At 44.7% G+C, this 18,342-nt stretch overlaps 1 protein-coding gene across 1 annotated transcript in view; it reads right to left on the bottom strand.

The window, feature by feature from the left end:
• LOC137543889 (PX domain-containing protein kinase-like protein) overlaps window positions 1-12,084 on the bottom strand; it is a 78,075-nt gene extending 65,991 nt beyond the window's left edge. The window contains exons 1-2 of the mRNA XM_068264960.1: window positions 12,040-12,084; window positions 8,761-8,808 (exon numbers count right to left, since the gene is read on the bottom strand). Coding sequence (XP_068121061.1) covers window positions 8,761-8,808; window positions 12,040-12,057 — 66 coding nt within the window. The 5' untranslated portion in view covers window positions 12,058-12,084. The remainder of the gene's footprint in view (window positions 1-8,760; window positions 8,809-12,039) is intronic.
• Between the last annotated feature and the right edge of the window lie 6,258 nt (window positions 12,085-18,342).

Raw genomic sequence — 18,342 nt, 5'->3', positions numbered from 1 at the left:
GCATTAAGGACAGCAAAGGACAAGATGGAAAGCATGCAGGATGTCGGCTGAGTTGATAAAGAGGATATGAAGCCAAGGCCGTGTGAGAAAGAAATTACTGCCAGTTTACATTCTAGATGTGAGCAATAGTGATTATCAAAACTGACAAGCGGCTGAAAATCCAATTACACCTGGAACAAGGCACATTACAGAGCGAGAACAGCTATAAATGAAACAGTCAACTGTGTGTGGCAGGGGGACGGGCAGGATGGGTGCACTGGAGCGTTATCGGCACCATCCTCGTTCACTACCAATCTGAGATCGCCTGTAAAAGTTCCAGGAAACCAAAAACTTTTGTTAAAAAGAACTAGACAGGATAGAAATACAGGAGCAATCTTTGCACTGCTCGATGGTTTAACATAACTGCCTTTCCCATTATAGTATGGATTGAGATTTCTATAAAAATAAAAAAAAAACCATCTACCAAATTCACAGAGCCAATATAAGTTAATCTTTATTACTAGAGCATACCCAACATGAATAAATACATTTATAAACAAGTGACTGGGCGGTGGACTATTGTAACACAAAGCAAGGATCAAAAATATAAGTGATAAAATGAGACAAAGACATTCAGCAAGATGTCAAAAGCAATATGCAATTCAAAACTACAGTGATGTGAAAAACTATTTGCCCCCTTCCTGATTTCTTATTCTTTTGCATGTTTGTCACACTTAAAGGTTTCTGCTCATCAAAAAACGTTAACCATTAGTTAAAGATAACATAATTGAACACAAAATGCAGTTTTAAATGATGGTTTTTATTATTTAGTGAGAAAAAAAACTCAAAACCTACATGGCCCTGTGTGAAAAAGAAATTGCCCCCTGAACCTAATAACTGGTTGGGCCACCCTTAGCAGCAATAACTGCAATCAAGCGTTTGCGATAACTTGCAATGAGTCTTTTACAGCGCTCTGGAGGCATTTTGGCCCACTCATCTTTGCAGAATTGTTGTAATTCAGCTTTGAGGGTTTTCTAGCATGAACCGCCTTTTTAAGGTCATGCCACAACATCTCAATAGGATTCAGGTCAGGACATTGACTAGGCCACTCCAAAGTCTTCATTTTGTTTTTCTTCAGCCATTCAGAGGTGGATTTGCTGGTGTGTTTTGGGTCATTGTCCTGCTGCAGCACCCAAGATCGCTTCAGCTCGAGTTGACGAACAGATGGCCGGACATTCTCCTTCAGGATTTTTTGGTAGACAGTAGAATTCATGGTGCCATCTATCACAGCAAGCCTTCCAGGTCCTGAAGCAGCAAAACAACCCCAGACCATCACACTACCACCACCATATTTTACTGTTGGTATGATGTTCTTTTGCTGAAATTCCAAAAAATTCAACTTTTGTCTCGTCGGTCCACATGGTATTTTCCCAAAAGTCTTGGCAATCATTAAGATGTTTTTTTAGCAAAATTTAGACGAGCCTTAATGTTGTTTTTGCTTAAAAGTGGTTTGCGCCTTGGATATCTGCCATGCAGGCCATTTTTGCCCTGTCTCTTTCTTATGGTGGAGTCGTGAACACTGACCTTAATTGAGGCAAGTGAGGCCTGCAGTTCTTTAGAAGATGTCCTGGGGTCTTTTGTGGCCTCTCGGATGAGTTTTCTCTGCGCTCTTGGGGTAATTTTGGTCGGCCGGCCACTCCTGGGAAGGTTCATCACTGTTCCATGTTTTTGCCATTTGTGGATAACGGCTCTCACTGTGGTTCGCTCGAGTCCCAAAGCTTTAGAAATGGCTTTATAACCTTTACCAGACTGATAGATCTCAATTACTTTTGTTCTCATTTGTTCCTGAATTTATTTGGATCTTCGACTGATGTCTAGCTTTTGAGGTGCTTTTGGTCTACTTCTCTGTGTCAGATAGCTCCTATTTAAGTGATTTCTTGATTGAAACAGGTGTGGCAGTAATCAGGCCTGAGGGTGACAACAGAAATTGAACTCAGGTGTGATAAACCACAGTTAGGTTATTTTTTAACAAGGGGGGGAATCACTTTTTCACACAGGGCCATGTAGATTTGGAGTTTTTTTTTTCCTCACTAAATAAAAACCATCATTTAAAACTGCATTTTGTGTTCAATTATGTTATCTTTGACTAATAGTTAACGGTTTTTAAAGAGCAGAAACATGTAAGTGTGACAAACATGCAAAAGAATAAGAAATCAGGAAGGGGGCAAATAGTTTTTCACATCACTGTATGCATGTAATGAAATTAATGCTCCTGCATGTAGAAGGGTGTTATAGCTTGGTGAAAAATGCATGATCTAAATAATAATTGTAATATATATATATATATATATATATATATATATATATATATATATATATATATATATATATATATATATATATATATATATATATATATATATATATATCCTACAACGGTGGGTATTACCCCTTGACCCACCTCCGGGTAAACAATCTGTATAAATTATAAGGTGCGCTAGGATCTATTACATATATAAATGGAAAACTACTACAGTTCTCTTTTAAAATTAAAAGGTATACTTTATTGTGCAAAATGGCCGGTTAAATCAGATAGAAATTGGGTTTACAGTTATAAAAATAGCAATAACACTCCTTCATGCACGCTTCACAACACTCTCCCATATATTCAATCAATCATGGGTAGTCTGGTTCCCCTTTAAAAAATTATTATTATTTTCTTAATACCAAAAAAGGGTTGCACATATATTCATTTAAAAAAGATCAGATTGAGCCTGTTCTACACGGATATTGCATATATGGCTATGTCTAAAACACCATACTCATGGAAATATTTATAGGGCAAGTGATCTTATACTGTCTGGCCTGGTTACAGAGTCCAAGGCAGCACTTACTGCCACTCCAGTCCGTTCTCCAGTAAATCTTCAATCAGTATGGCTGTGCATACAATGCGTATTGATCAATTGTATAAGAATAATATATGCTCACCGCTCCCCTCTGTATACAGTAATCCTGTGATTCTTACTGGTCATCCAGGCTCTGCAGTCTCTTCATACGTCTCACCGCGGAGACATACAGGAGCGCTTCCGGTTGTGATGGGCTCTGCTGCCGGCTGCGTCTCTCGCGTATCCCTTCCGGCAGGGTTTCCGGTCTGCTGACTACACAGGGAGGACGTCACTGGCCTGTGCGTCTCTCCTCTGTGACTCGTGCTCCTTCCCTGCATTCCACCTGAGTTGTAACTATCCTGATCTTGTCATATACCTTCGTAGTCACGGGCAGCAAGGTCTGAGTAGAAAGATTGGGGCGCCCCTTCCTTTTCCACACCTCAAACACGATTGATAGAGATAGATATATATATATATATATATATATATATATATATATACACATATACATATACATACACACGTACATATACATATACATACATGCTTTGTTGCATTGTGGGTGATGACTGTTTTTTTCCAGCTGCCAAGCAAGCATTAACTCACTCTGTGCATAAAACTCAGTAAACATTTCAGAATGTAAATCAGGGACAAGAAAGCACATGTCACTCATCCGGTATGGCCAAAATGTATGGGGGAGGCAGATGTCCGCAATTACTCGTCCAGCCAGGGGTTAGACATTAAAGAGAACCTGAAGTAGTCCTTGGGTGGAGGAAGGGGGAGTTGGGGCAGATGTGACACAGAGGCATGTTCTTTGCCTCATGACATGCCTCTGTGTCCCCCAACCGACGCTCTCTGCCCCACCGCCGCGCTATAGCCCCCGAGAATAGCGACAATATTTGTCTCTAACTCAGAGGAATACATGGGAGAGGAATTCCCTGTTCAAAACGCCCGCGTTCCTACAGGCCATTGGGCAGATCTCGCTCCCCAGCCACGCCCCTTGCTGCTCCCCCGCCTCCCTGCACGCTATGAGAGACACACAGTCTCTCAGTGCAGCGTTGTGACCTAAAGGTCAGGAAAGTGAAAGTGGGCCATTGTGGCCCACAGGAGCGGCGGTTTTTGCAGCTACCTGATTTACTCAGCCCCGCGGATCAGGTAGCCTACTTTTTTTTTCCATTTTTGAGCCTACCTTGGGCTCTCTTTAAGATTCCCATCAGGTCCAGCTGGGCTTGACTGGCTGTGATTGGCTAACTTCCAAATAGTCTTTTGGTATATAAGTAAGTTTGAATTTAGTGTTCATTGTACATACAGCATAGCTTGAAAAAGAAGTACTGTACTCCCAAAAACTTTGCATTATGTGCTGTATAGTATGACTATGAAATAAAAGAGCAAACTATTTATTTGAATGGTGCCGTTCTATATCTTTACACTAATCAAATCAAAAAGGATCTTACGCAATTTCGGGTTAAAATCGGTCAAATGTATCAATCGAACATGCTGGGAAATCTTGAGCCGATGTGGTCAATCAGGTGCCCACAAGTAACAGCGTGCAATATCACGACTAACCAACCCCCCCCCCCCAATGTTATATGTGCCCCACAGTGCCCGTGCATTAAAATATCTCACCTGTCCACTGCCACCACGAGTCCACCTGCTCTTTTTCCACGTGTTCGGGTCCCATGTGGCTTCTGCATGCAGCACTAATATCACACATACGGTACGAGTCACATTGAAGGCGAATGCCGAAGAAGGGCAGGTGGACTGGAAGTGGCAGCAGCCAGGTGAAATATATTTTAATGCACATCATTGGGGGGGGGGGGGGGGGGGGGAGAACATATCACATTTGGGGGGGGGGGGGGGGGGGGATCGACTGAGGCAGTCATGAGGTTCATTCTAGAAGAAACACATGCTGGAATCTATCAGATTTTTTTAACTAATGAGACATATTCGTGTGCATTTGTTATGTGTGTTGAGGTGCCCTGATGTTTAAAAAAAATGCTGCTTAGTGCCCTTTAATAAGTGGCAATAGGTCTGGTAAAAAGTTACAGGCAGTATTACATAGGAAAAGAAAATGTATGAAATACCCACATGTTCCTCAGGATAATATGGTTAGTGTCTTGCATGACTGTAACAAGCAGATTCTCACTGATCGTTCAATCTCAAAACAAACCTAGCAACTATTCTTTCACTTGCAGATTTCTCAGATTATACAATACAGTAGTTTCTACATTTTTCATGCACACACTTCTAGGGCAGAGTTCTCCTCAGGCTCTTTTAGCCAGGTGTTCCACCTGGCTAAATTTGGTGAGCACCCGGCTGTCATCAGCTCGCCTCCTTATCCTCCTATGCTGTAAGCAGTTGTGCCGACCCTGCATCTCCCCACCCCCCCTCTTCCCTCCACCTCGGCTACTTTTTCATGCTACCCGGCACTGGAGGGAACACTATAGGAGAATAATGCTCCTCTATGATCAACCCACTATCCGGGCTTAGAAAGAAAACTACATAACAAACTCCTAAGATTGCTAAACCATGAACCCTGAATGCCTAAACAACCAGTCTTGCTTTACCGCTCTAATTACATATTGATCTGTCAAAGTGTGGATCTGTTTCCTTAACTGCAGCTTCCCCATAAGTAGTGTCAAGAAAGCACGGCTAGAACGTCCTCTGGTTCCTGTCCACTAAAATATAACTGTGTATTTAATAATGCAGTAATGGAAGGTTACCGCTCACGCATTAATCTGCCCAGAGTTGTGGAGAGGCGATAAACATCACCCGCCGCCTCAGTTTATGGTCCTGTGTTTTCAATAAAAATGTTTTCATCTTGTTGATTGAAAGAATGTAACATAAAATGCAATTCCTCATCGGAAAAGCTCAGCAATTTTAATTAAGAAGGTACTGTATCTGATTTTGGGAACAAAACAAAGCTCCTGGTCAGGAAGCCAACAATACCCTGTTGGCCACCCCGGCCTGCCACTGCCATTATGAATGAGGAGAATTGTAAATTTGGGTCTAAATTTTTTATTGCTAAGACCATAATTGTAGCCCTTTTGTTATTAAAAAAAACTGCAATAATTCATTAACCTTATAGTTTAAAGAGACCCTGCTTACTTGATCACCTCAGCACTCACATGAGAACTGTTGCTCGGGAGAAAGTTTGGCGCAGATGCTGTACTAACGCATTACTACCCTATAGGATAGAAATGCATTCTGTTACTATGCAGAGGGGGAGGGAGGAGGAGGGCCAATGGAGCGGCCGGGATGAGTGAGAGCACAATGTCCTCGACAGCGCTCAGAAAAGTAGATCCATCAAGCAAATTGACCACCAAGGCATTGATAGCGTACGCATGCTAGATTTTTTGCAGAGGCGGCCCCAACCAACCTCCTTGGCAGAGAATCGTCCAGCCTCTGTACAAGGCTTCAGAATAATGCGCAGTTACTGTGCAAGGCAATGAGGGGATTTTCCTCTACTACACTCCTCAAGTATGATTTGAACCAGGTTTTGGGGTGATAGTTAACACCTCTGCGCTCAATGTGTACATCGTTCTCGGTGATTACCAACAGCTCTGCAGGAAGTGTATATGTAGAATATACTACAGTAGTACTGTATAAACATGAATAAATCGTGGAAACTATTTTTAATAATATCAAATTAATTGATTTAATGGGCAAAAAGAGTTTGAACATATTACAGCTCAAACAGAATTAATATTCTTTTGTAAAGTGCAAATATACAGGATCTTCTCAAAAAAATTAGTATATTGTGATGAAGTTCATTATTTTCTGTAATGTACTGATAAACATTAGACTTTCATACATTTTAGATTCATTACACACAACTGAAGTAGTTCAAGCCTATTTATTGTTTTAATATTGATGATTTTGGCATACAGGTCATGACAACCCAAAATTCCTATCTCAAAAAATTAGCATATTTCATCCGACCAATAAAAGAAAAAAGTGTTTTTAAAACAAAAAAAGTCAACCTTCAAATAATTATGTTCAGTTATGCACTCAATACTTGGTTCGGGAATCCTTTTGCAGAAATGACTGCTTCAATGCGGCGTGGCATGGAGGCAATCAGCCTGTGGCACTGCTCAGGTGTTATGGAGGCCCAGGATGCTTCGATAGCGGCCTTAAGCTCATCCAAAGTGTTCTCTTCACAATACTCCACAGATTCTCTATGGGGTTCAGGTCAGGAGAGTTGGCAGGCCAATTGAGCACAGTAATACCATGGTCAGTAAATCATTTACCAGTGGTTTTGGCACTGTAAGCAGGTGCCAGGTCGTGCTGAAAAATGAAATCTTCATCTCCATAAAGCTTTTCAGCAGATGGAAGCATAAAGTGCTCCAAAATCTCCTGATAGCTAGCTGCATTGACCCTGCCATTGATAAAACACAGTGGACCAACACCAGCAGCTGACATGGCACCCCAGACCATCACTGACTGTGGGTACGTGACACTGGACTTCAGGCATTTTGGCATTTCCCTCTCCCCAGTCTTCCTCCAGACTCTGGCACCTTAATTTCCGAATAACATGTAAAAGTTGCCTTCACCCGAAAAAAGTACTTTGGACCACTGAGCAACAGTCCAGTGCTGCTTCTCTGTAGCCCAGGTCAGGCGCCTCTGCTGCTGTTTCTGGTTCAAAAGTGGGTTCATGCTTCCATCTGCTGAAAAGCTTTATGGAGATGAAGATTTCATTTTTCAGCACAACCTGGCACCTGCTCACAATGCCAAAACCACTGGTAAATGATTTACTGACCATGGTATTACTGTGCTCAATTGGCCTGCCAACTCTTCTGACCTGAACCCCATAGAGAATCTGTGGGATATTGTGAAGAGAAAGTTGAGACGCAAGACCCAACACTCTGGATGAGCTTAAGGCCGCTATTGAAGCATCCTGGGCCTCCATAACACCTGAGCAGTGCCACAGGCTGATTGCTTCCATGCCATGCCACATTGAAGCAGCCATTTCTGCAAAAGGATTCTCGACCAAGTATTGAGTGCATAACTGAACATAATTATTTGAAGGTTGACTTTTTTTGCTTCAAAAACACTTTTCTTTTATTGGTCGGATGAAATATGCTAATTTTTTGAGATAGGAATTTTGGGTTTTCATGAGCTGTATACCAAAATCCTCAATATTAAAACAATAAAAATGCTTGAACTACTTCAGTTGTGTGTAATGAATCTAAAATATATTAAAGTCTAATGTTTATCAGTACATTACAGAAAATAATGAACTTTATCACAATATGCACATTTTTTGAGAAGATCCTGTACATCTACCTTGTGCACAGCAGCGGGATGGGAGAGCGTACCTGGCTGGGCATGCGCGATGAAGCGCGACTTGGCCAGGCTTTCGGGCAGTACTGCGGGGGAGCCACCCGGAGAGACAGCGAGGAACGAGAAGCCTTAAGGGGGTGTAGGGAAGCCCCAGGTAAGTATGGTACCTAAGACGCTTCTCATCTCAGGTACACTTTAAAATGGGTCTCTCCTGAGATAATATGAAAGCTGCTATTGATCTCATTCTGAAAAAAATGGAGATTGGCCATAGACGTTAATACAAAGCTTGCATGCAGCAAGCTAGAATAACAAAATCTGTTACAACACAGTACTGTGAACAGCCCCAAAGAACTGTATGGGAAGTGAGTCGACATGCAGAATTATTCTGCAACACAATGGAGCACTGTGAACTAGCCCTAACCAAACATGTGCGCAGATGATAGTCAGACAGAATTCATTCTCATGCTGCACATCAGTGAATGCAAGTACTAAAGACAGCGGATCAGAAGAGCCAGTCAACTAACGTGTTTGAATTAGGTCAGTGGTGAAATCCTTCTGAATCAGCCCACTGTAACATTTGGAGTTGGAATGTAAGACTCAAGCTTCATCTTACCTGCAGACTATTGTTGAGCATGTCAAAATCACTGTATCTTCTAATGACCTGAAAGATATTAAAGTGTTCTACATGAAAAACATTTATTAAGCATATAATACAAACATATCAGCATGCACCGTTTACATAAGTAAAGTGTACATATGCCTATCTTATCTTAGCAATTCAGCAGCAAAGGTCACCTGCTTTGTTCCTTCTTATCTGCCCTATTAGCGCTGAGGTCCACTACAGCTTTCTAGCATCGCTTTCTGATTTCCAGCAATGGGAAAAGGGCTGCAAGGGTAGAACTCTATGGGAGGGTGGTTCCACTTCAGCCTTGAAATTGTGTAGCGTGCAAAGGAATTAGGGGCAAACGGAGATCACTTCGGGACTTGGGCTGCAAGTGATTTTTGAATCGGAAAGGCGGCCATCGGTTTACCCAGGCTGTAAAGGTGGCAATAAATCAGGCAACTTGCCAGCCGATTGACCATCCTATTCGATGATTATAATCGAATGAAAATTATCGCCAAGATCATGGTTGATGGGCGATGCAACTGATTTCGGGAAAAAATTGGTTGCATGTATTGATCGGACACGCTACAAAATCTTGGGCTAATATGCTTCAATCGGGTGTGTGGTGGTAACTGCATGTGATATCGGGACGAGCACCTCAGGTGCCTGTGCATGCCTCCATCCCCTTCCTCACACGCGCCCCATGTGGTTGTCGGTGTAACAGGTCACACGCCTCAAATGCAATAAGTTGGCAACCACGTGGGGCGCGTGTGTGAGGAAGAGGGCCGAGATAACGGTGGACACTGACAGGTATTCATGCACAGGCACCGGGGGGGGGGGGATACATTTTACATTAGGGGGACAGTGCAAGGGGTGGCGAGGCAGCATCACTAGGCTGATTCACGAAAGATTTCATGCCGAAACCGATCAGGAATTGTCCTGCGGCTTCTGTGGCTTATGGCGGCCACAGATCTCTCAATCAGTCTCTTGGTTGACCAGCCCGCAAAATCGCTAGATGTATGGGCACCCTAAGACACTGCAAACAGAACGGTGGGTAAAGGTAGCCATACACTGTACAACTTCTTGGCTGATTAGACATTTGATTACACAAAAATGTCTAATCAATCATTAATTGAAGTGGATTTAAGTATTTACAATCATAATTATGGCCTCAGCTTTCTCAGAGCACGGCCTCAGCTTTCTCAGAGCACGGCCTCAGCTTTCTCAGAGCACGGCCTCAGCTTTCTCAGAGCACGGCCTCAGCTTTCTCAGAGCACGGCCTCAGCTTTCTCAGAGCACGGCCTCAGCTTTCTCAGAGCACGGCCTCAGCTTTCTCAGAGCACGGCCTCAGCTTTCTCAGAGCACGGCCTCAGCTTTCTCAGAGCACGGCCTCAGCTTTCTCAGAGCACGGCCTCAGCTTTCTCAGAGCACGGCCTCAGCTTTCTCAGAGCACGGCCTCAGCTTTCTCAGCAAGTCCAAACAACATGAAGTGGCTAGTAGATTTTCATCATACTACATGGAGGTGGTAAAATTAGCCAATCAAAATTGAATGTGTATGCACGCTTAGGGCTGGTTCATACTACGATCATTTTAAGGTTTTGTTATTTTAATCACTAATTTTTATAAAAGTGCTGTAAAAGCGCTTGTGTAATAAAATCCTATGTGAGTGTTATAACATGAGTGATGAGCTTTTTTTTTCCAATTGCAAATGTGGGTCCTGCACCATTTTCTGGGCTATTGCGCTTCAATGAAAGGCATAGAAAAAAAATTGCAAATCACTTTAAAATTGATTTGAACAGCAATTTTGTGAATGTTTTTCAGGCAAATTTGCTTTAAAAAAAAAATAACATTCAGTTTGGGTCAAAAGAGTGTACAAACAAAAATTGCTTGCAAAAAAAAAGCAAATCTCTCTAAAAATGCCATGAACCGCTTAACCACTTGCCGACCGCACACTCATAACGTGCGTCGGCAAAGTGGCAGCTGCAGGACCAGCGACGCAGTACTGCGTCGCCAGCTGCAGCCTAATTAATCAGGAAGCAGCCGCTCGTACGAGCGGCTGCTTCCTGTCAAATCACGGCGGGGGGCTCCGTGAATAGCCTGCGGGCCGCCGATGGCGGCTCGCAGGCTAGATGTAAACACAAGCGGAAATAATCCGCTTTGTTTACATTTGTACGGCGCTGCTGCGCAGCAGCGCCGTAAGGCAGATCGGCGATCCCCGGCCAATCAGCGGCCGGGGATCGCCGCCATGTGACAGGGGACGTCCTGTCACTGGCTGCACAGGACGGATAGCCGTCCTGTGCAGCCCCGATCACCGGGGGAGGCAGCAGGTAGGAGAGGGAGGGGGGAATTTCGCCGCGGAGGGGGGCTTTGAGGTGCCCCCCCCCCCGCCACCCACAGCAGGCAGGAGAGATCAGACCCCCCCAGCACATCATCCCCATAGGGGGGAAAAAAGGGGGGCAATCTGATCTCCCTGCCTGCACCCTGATCTGTGCTGGGGGCTGCAGAGCCCACCCAGCACAGATCAATCAAACCAGCGCTGGTCCTTAAGGGGGGGTAAAGGGTGGGTCCTCAAGTGGTTAACAAAATCGTTTAGCGCTTGCAATATATGGTGTGGACCAGCCCTTACTGTTACTCCCTGCCTCCTCCCACCTCTTGCATTCTGAGGCATCCTCCACAGGTCTTCACCCCCGTGACTTTGCATTCACATGTCTAATAGCATCACTGCATGCAACACACCAACACTGTCAGGCTGTGGGCCTGAACACAAAATGTAACAAGTGGAAGCAGACAGGAAGTGTGGTGACAACATGAGTGGGGCAACCATTACACTGACTCAGCCACATCCTACGGTCTCTGTGGTCTTGGCTATTAATGATAAAAAAAAAAAAAAAAAAGGAGAAAGAGCAATGATGAAAAAACTCAATTTGATTAGGCAAGTAGCATGGGTTTATCCTGTGTACACTTTAAGTAGCGTCAGCAGAGTTAGAGATATTTTCCTCTTATTAGCTGTTTCAGAGCTTCTAAAGCTGTTAGAACACTCACAGCCTGACCACAAACATTAGGCCTCTAGGCCAGTTTGCTCCCTGCACACTGCAAATCGGAATCTGAATCGGATGTAAAAACTGATTAAAAAGCGGAATCTGAATCGGAATCGCGTGCAGTGTGCAAGAGGCCTTACAGTGAAAGTGATGGATCTGTGAATTTTCCAGTCACAATAGCTCTGTGAGTAAGGACGTGTATGCAATGCAGAAGATGCTGCTGACAAGAATAAATCAGCACATGAATTACCTGCCAGCTGTTCTCCATGGATACTCCTCGCTGGACACGTATGATGTATTCCTGCAGAACAAAAACACACAGTACTGAGCAAAACACTAATTATCTGCACACAGCAACATAGCCTCCAGCACTCATTCTCTGCAGCAAACCACATATACAGTACATTATGGCAGGAGGAAAAGACTAGGTGTAATTCCTCTTAACCCTAATCATAAGGGATTGTACCTTCTAAAATCAAACTGGATAAATACCTTTCTCAGATACAGATGTTCACCATTTGATAGCAACCAATCTCTCCCTCTTTAGTCCATACTGCATTGTCTGGGGTTCAGGTCACACCACCTCTCTCTCATATGCCTTGGTTTAAATCTGCTCACAAAGGAGGCCCTCTGGGTTGAAATGTGACAGTGACTTGTGTATAAGCCGACACCCCACATTTGGGCCACTTTTTTGGCTCTAAAAGTCAGCTTATACAGTATATTAGCTACAGCTTTTCTAATCACAGGCGCTTACAAAAGAGCTTGCAGCGTGAACCAGCCCTCACTCAGATTTCCCATCCACATACTATTCTGTGCGGTGCCCTACCATGATCTACGTCCATACTGCGACACACACACTTTGCTAGAGAAAGATCTTCCTGTATTGGGAACACAGACAGCAATACAATAAAAGCCAGAGAGAAGTAATAACTCCTTTCTGCAATGCACAGATATTAAAAGTTTTTGGCTGGAGCTAGATTTGTAGGAACTGGCATACAGTTTATATCAGGGCTGTGGAGTCGGAGTTGGAGTCAGAGTCGAAGCAGGGGCAATTTTGGGCACCCGGAGTCGGAGTTTCAGAAACTGAGGAGTCAGAGTCGGGAGTCGGAGTCGCAAGATTTTTGTACAAAATCCACAGCCCTGTTAAGTATTAGACTAAGGAGTCGGAGTATGAGCAATTTTGGGTACCCGGAGTTGGAGTCGGAGTCGTGGTTTCAGAAACTGAGGAGTCGGAGTTGGAAGATTTTTGTACAGACTCCACAGCCCTGGTTTATATAAAGCACATTAGTAGGCAGAGGACGTGGGGCTATTAAATTATCATTGCTGCAGTGATTGGAAATCTAGTTTAATTTGTAAGGTTGCAACATAAGGTTCTCAGCTGAAATGACAACAAATACATGAGCTAAACTCCAGCACATAAACCCTACAAGAATGCAGGCACTAGCCACAGTGTTTTACAATACACCCAGGACATGGAGTCCAGCTCACATTCACAGCTTGTGTATGCAGGGATTGTATGAGGAAGAGTCTTACATATGGAAATATGACAAATGGCAAAAAAACAGGAAGTTTTAAAACACAAATGCTATTACTGTTACCCAATTACTTCACATTACAAAACAACTCCAGTTGAAGCCACTGATAACATTACAGAATATGGAGTATACACTAAAATATGTCAAGCATGGAAGGGGATATAACTTCTCTGTATGACGTGAACATGCTTCCTCTCACCACGTCTCCTTTAGAAAATGAACACCTATTGTACCTGTATTTCCCCAACTGCATAATAAAGACATAAGCTATGAAGCAGCAGGGCAGAACAAGCTCCCATCACATTGTAGAAGCTTATAGCTTATAGGAAACAGTTTGAAAAACTAGAATTTCTGCATAAGGACCAGTCAGACATGAACAACGCATTTTGTCAACTGAAAGGCTGGATTCACACTGTAGCATGACACACATTATGAGTGAACGGCAATGGAGACTGGACATCAACTTTAATACAAAGCCTGCATGCAACGAGTTAGAGTAACGCAGGGCTGTGGAGTTGGAGTCGGAGCAATTTTTCGGTACTTAGAGTTGGGAAAATAAAATGCACTGACTCCTAATAAATTTAAACTGTAATTAAAAGAGAAAATATGATAAAATGTTCTATTACTCAGATAACAGAGATAAATATTATATATATACACACACATACATATACACACACACACACACACACACACACACACACACACACACAGTGGAGGAAATAATTATTTGACCCCTCACTGATTTTGTAAGTTTGTCCAATGACAAAGAAATGAAAAGTCTCAGAACAGTATAATTTCAATGGTGGCAGATAGCACATCAAAAGGAAAATCGAAAAAATAACCTTAAATAAAAGATAGCAACTGATTTGCATTTCATTGAGTGAAATAAGTTTTTGAACCCTCTAACAATAAAAGACTTAATACTTAGTGGAAAAACCCTTGTTTGCAAGCACAGAGGTCAAACGTTTCTTGTAATTGATGACCAAGTTTGCACACATTTTAGGAGGAATGTTGGTCCACTCCTCTTTGCAGATCATCTCTAAATCCCTAAGGTTTCAAGGCTGTCTCTGTGCAACTCTGAGCTTGAGCTCCCTCCATAGGTTTTCTATTGGATTAAGGTCCAGAGACTGACTAGGCCACTCCATGACCTTAATGTGCTTCTTCTTGAGCCACTCCTTTGTTGCCTTTGCTGTATGTTTTGGGTCATTGTCGTGCTGGAACACCCATCCACGACCCATTTTCAGTTTCCTGGCAGAGGGAAGGAGGATGTTGTTCAGGATTTCACGATACATGGCTCCGTCCATTTTCCCGTTAATGCGATTAAGTTGTCCTGTGCCCTTAGCAGAAAAACACCCCCAAAGCAAAATGTTTCCACCCCCATGCTTGACGGTGGGGACGGTGTTTTGGGGGTCAAAGGCAGCATTTTTCTTCCTCCAAAGACAGCGAGTTGAGTTAATGCCAAAGAGCTCTATTTTGGTCTCATCAGACCACAGCACCTTCTCCCAGTCACTCACAGAATCATTCAGGGGTTCATTGGCAAACTTCAGACGGGCCTGCACATGTGCCTTCTTGAGCAGGGGGACCTTGCGAGCCCTGCAGGATTTTAATCCATTGCGGTGTAATGTGTTTCCAATGGTTTTCTTGGTGACTGTGGTCCCTGCTAATTTGAGGTCATTCACTAACTCCTCCCGTGTAGTTCTAGGATGCTTTTTCACCTTTCTCAGAACCATTGACACCCCACGAGGTGAGATCTTGCGTGGAGCCCCTGAGCGAGGTCGATTGATGGTCATTTTGTGCTCCTTCCATTTTCGAACAATCGCACCAACAGTTGTCACCTTCTCTCCCAGCTTCTTGCTAATGGTTTTGTAGCCCATTCCAGCCTTGTGCAGGTCTACAATTTTGTCGCTGACATCCTTGGACAGCTCTTTGGTCTTTCCCATGTTGGAGAGTTTGGAGTCTGCTTGATTGATTGATTCTGTGGACAGGTGTCTTTTATACAGGTGACTAGTTAAGGCAGGTGTCCTTAATGAGGGTGACTAATTGAGTAGAAGTGTCTAACCACTCTGTGGGAGCCAGAACTCTTAATGGTTGGTAGGGGTTCAAAAACTTATTTCACTCAATGAAATGCAAATCAGTTGCTATCTTTTATTTAAGGTTATTTTTCGATTTTCCTTTTGATGTGCTATCTGCCACTGTTAAAATAAACCTACCATTGAAATGATACTGTTATGAGACTTTTCATTTCTTTGTCATTGGACAAACTTACAAAATCAGTGAGGGGTCAAATAATTATTTCCTCCACTAATATCTCCATGGAGATACAACAGTTACGGCTTAACCTTCCTGGCGGTAAGCCCGAGCTGAGCTCGGACTATGCTGCCGGAAGGCACCGCTCAGGCCCCGCTGGGCCGACTTGCATAATTTTTTTTTTTTGCTACACGCAGCTAGCACTTTGCTAGCTGCGTGTTCAATCCGATCGCCACCACTACCCGCCGAGCCGCCCCCCAGACCCCGAGCGCTGCCTGGCCAATCAGTGCCAGGCAGCGCTGAGGGGTGGATCGGAGTCCCCTTTGACGTCAAGATGTTGGTGACGTCATCCCGCCCCATCGCCATGGTGACGGGGGAAGCCCTCCGGCGATCGGAGGGGCTGGGGGGATGCCGCTGAGCAGCGGCCATCATAAAGAAAAAATAAAAAAAATAACGGCTTTGCTGCCCCCTGGCGGATTTTAATAAACCGCCAGGAGGGCTAAACTACAATTACAGTAGTATCCCTTTATAGTTAACTCCAAGGGACCGGGCAGAAGTACTTTACTATATCAGAAATTGTCATATTCAAGCACATGTATACTATAGTACTGTATCTTAACCACTTGCCGACCGCCCACAGCCCATGGGCGGCGGCAAAGTGGACGCCTTAAGGACCGCAATACGCCTGACGGCGGCGGGTCCTTAAGGCGTGTCCGGGGAGCGATCGCGTCATCTATGACGCGCGCTCCCCGCGGCGAAAGGTCCCGCCCACCTTGCCCGATACCCCGCCGGCCAATTAGCAGCGCCGGCGGGGTTTAAAAATACGATCTGGCCAATAGTATTGTATAATACACTTTGTTTACGTAACAAAGTGTATTATACAGGCTGCCTCCTCCTCCTCTGCACGCATCTTCGCACGGATCTCGGAGGAGGAGGCAGCCCTGTTAGAGCAAGCACAGAACAGGTTTTTTACACCCACAGACCCCCCGATCGCCCACCCCAGCCTTCAGAACCCCCCCTGACCACCCCAGCAGACCCAAGTTTGCACCCAAGCACCCCCTAATAAACCTATCAATCACCCCCTGCCACTATCTGCCGACGCTATTATTTAGATTAGGTCCCTAACTGCCCCCTAGGGTCCCTTGATCACCCCCCCCCCTACCCTCAGATCCCCCCAGACCCCCCCCCCCAGCCCCCCACCCCTGTATACTGTATACTGTACTGCATCTGCCTCACCCACTGACCACCTGTCTATCACCTGTCTGTCACTTGTCTATCACCCCTTGTCACCACCACCCATCAGAGCAGACCCTAAACTGTCCCTTGGGGGCACCTGATCACCCACCCAGACCCCCAGATTGTCCTCAGACCCCCCCCTGATAACCTCCCCAGTGCATTGTTTACATCTATTCTCCCCTGTAATCACTCACTGACCTCCCATCGGTCACCCCCTGTGTCTGCCACCCATCAGATCAGGACCCAATCTGCCCCGTGCGGGCACCTAATCAACCCCCCTCACCCTCAGATCGCCCTCAGACCCCCCCCCCCCCCCAATCACCTTCCCAGTGCATTGTATTTGATTGTGCTGTCATATTGTGCTGTCATTGTATTTGATTGTCCCGTAATTGTATTTGATTGTCCCGTGATTGGCCTGTGATTGTCCCGTGATTGGCCTGTGATTGTCCCGTGATTGGCCTGTGATTGTCCCGTGATTGGCCTGTGATTGTCCCGTGATTGGCCTGTCATTGTCCCGTGATTGGCTGTGATTGTCCCGTGATTGGCCTGTGATTGTCCCGTGATTGGCCTGTGATTGTCCCGTGATTGGCCTGTGATTGTCCCGTGATTGTCCGTGATTGGCCTGTGATTGTCCCGTGATTGGCCTGTGATTGTCCCGTGATTGGCCTGTGATTGTCCCGTGATTGGCCTGTGATTGTCCCGTGATTGGCCTGTGATTGTCCCGTGATTGGCCTGTGATTGTCCCGTGATTGGCCTGTGATTGTCCCGTGATTGGCCTGTGATTGTCCCCGTGATTGGCCTGTGATTGTCCCGTGATTGGCCTGTGATTGTCCCGTGATTGGCCTGTGATTGTCCCGTGATTGTCCCGTGATTGGCCTGTGATTGTCCCGTAATTGTCCCGTGATTGGCCTGTGATTGTCCCGTGATTGGCCTGTGATTGCCCCGTGATTGGCCTGTGATTGGCCCGTGATTGGCCCGTGATTGGCCCGTGATTGGCCCGTGATTGGCCCGTGATTGTCCCGTGATTGGCCTGTGATTGTCCCGTGATTGGCCTGTGATTGTTTCTGATTGCTTCTGATTCCCCACTCGCCACCACCCCCCTGTCACTATCCTAGTGATCTAAAAACAGTGATCAGTGGAAACTGTCACTTTTTTAGTATCACTAGTGTTAGCAGTTAGGCCAGTTAGCTAGGCCCCTTTGTTAGTGTCAGTTAGTGCTCAGCCCACTGCACCACAGTCACTAATTAGCGTCATCACTGTCGCTAATCAACATTGTTACTATATAGGATCTGTAAGTGATCATTACTGATCGCAGTCAGATCTATTAGGGTCACTAGGATCCACTAAAAAAACGCAGTGTTTGCCCGATCAGGTCTGATCGCTCGCCTGCACTTGCGTTCAGCCCACCCCACCGCAGTGACAGAATTTTTTTTTTCTGATCACTGCAAAAACCACTGTACACTAGCTGTGCACTGTAAACATCAGTTTTGATTTTTTTTTTAATCAAAACTCAGTGATCACAGCTTTCTACC

Source organism: Hyperolius riggenbachi, unplaced genomic scaffold (assembly GCF_040937935.1).
Source record: "Hyperolius riggenbachi isolate aHypRig1 unplaced genomic scaffold, aHypRig1.pri scaffold_306, whole genome shotgun sequence".
Lineage (NCBI taxonomy): Eukaryota > Metazoa > Chordata > Amphibia > Anura > Hyperoliidae > Hyperolius > Hyperolius riggenbachi.
This window is presented reverse-complemented; position numbering and strand designations above follow the sequence as displayed.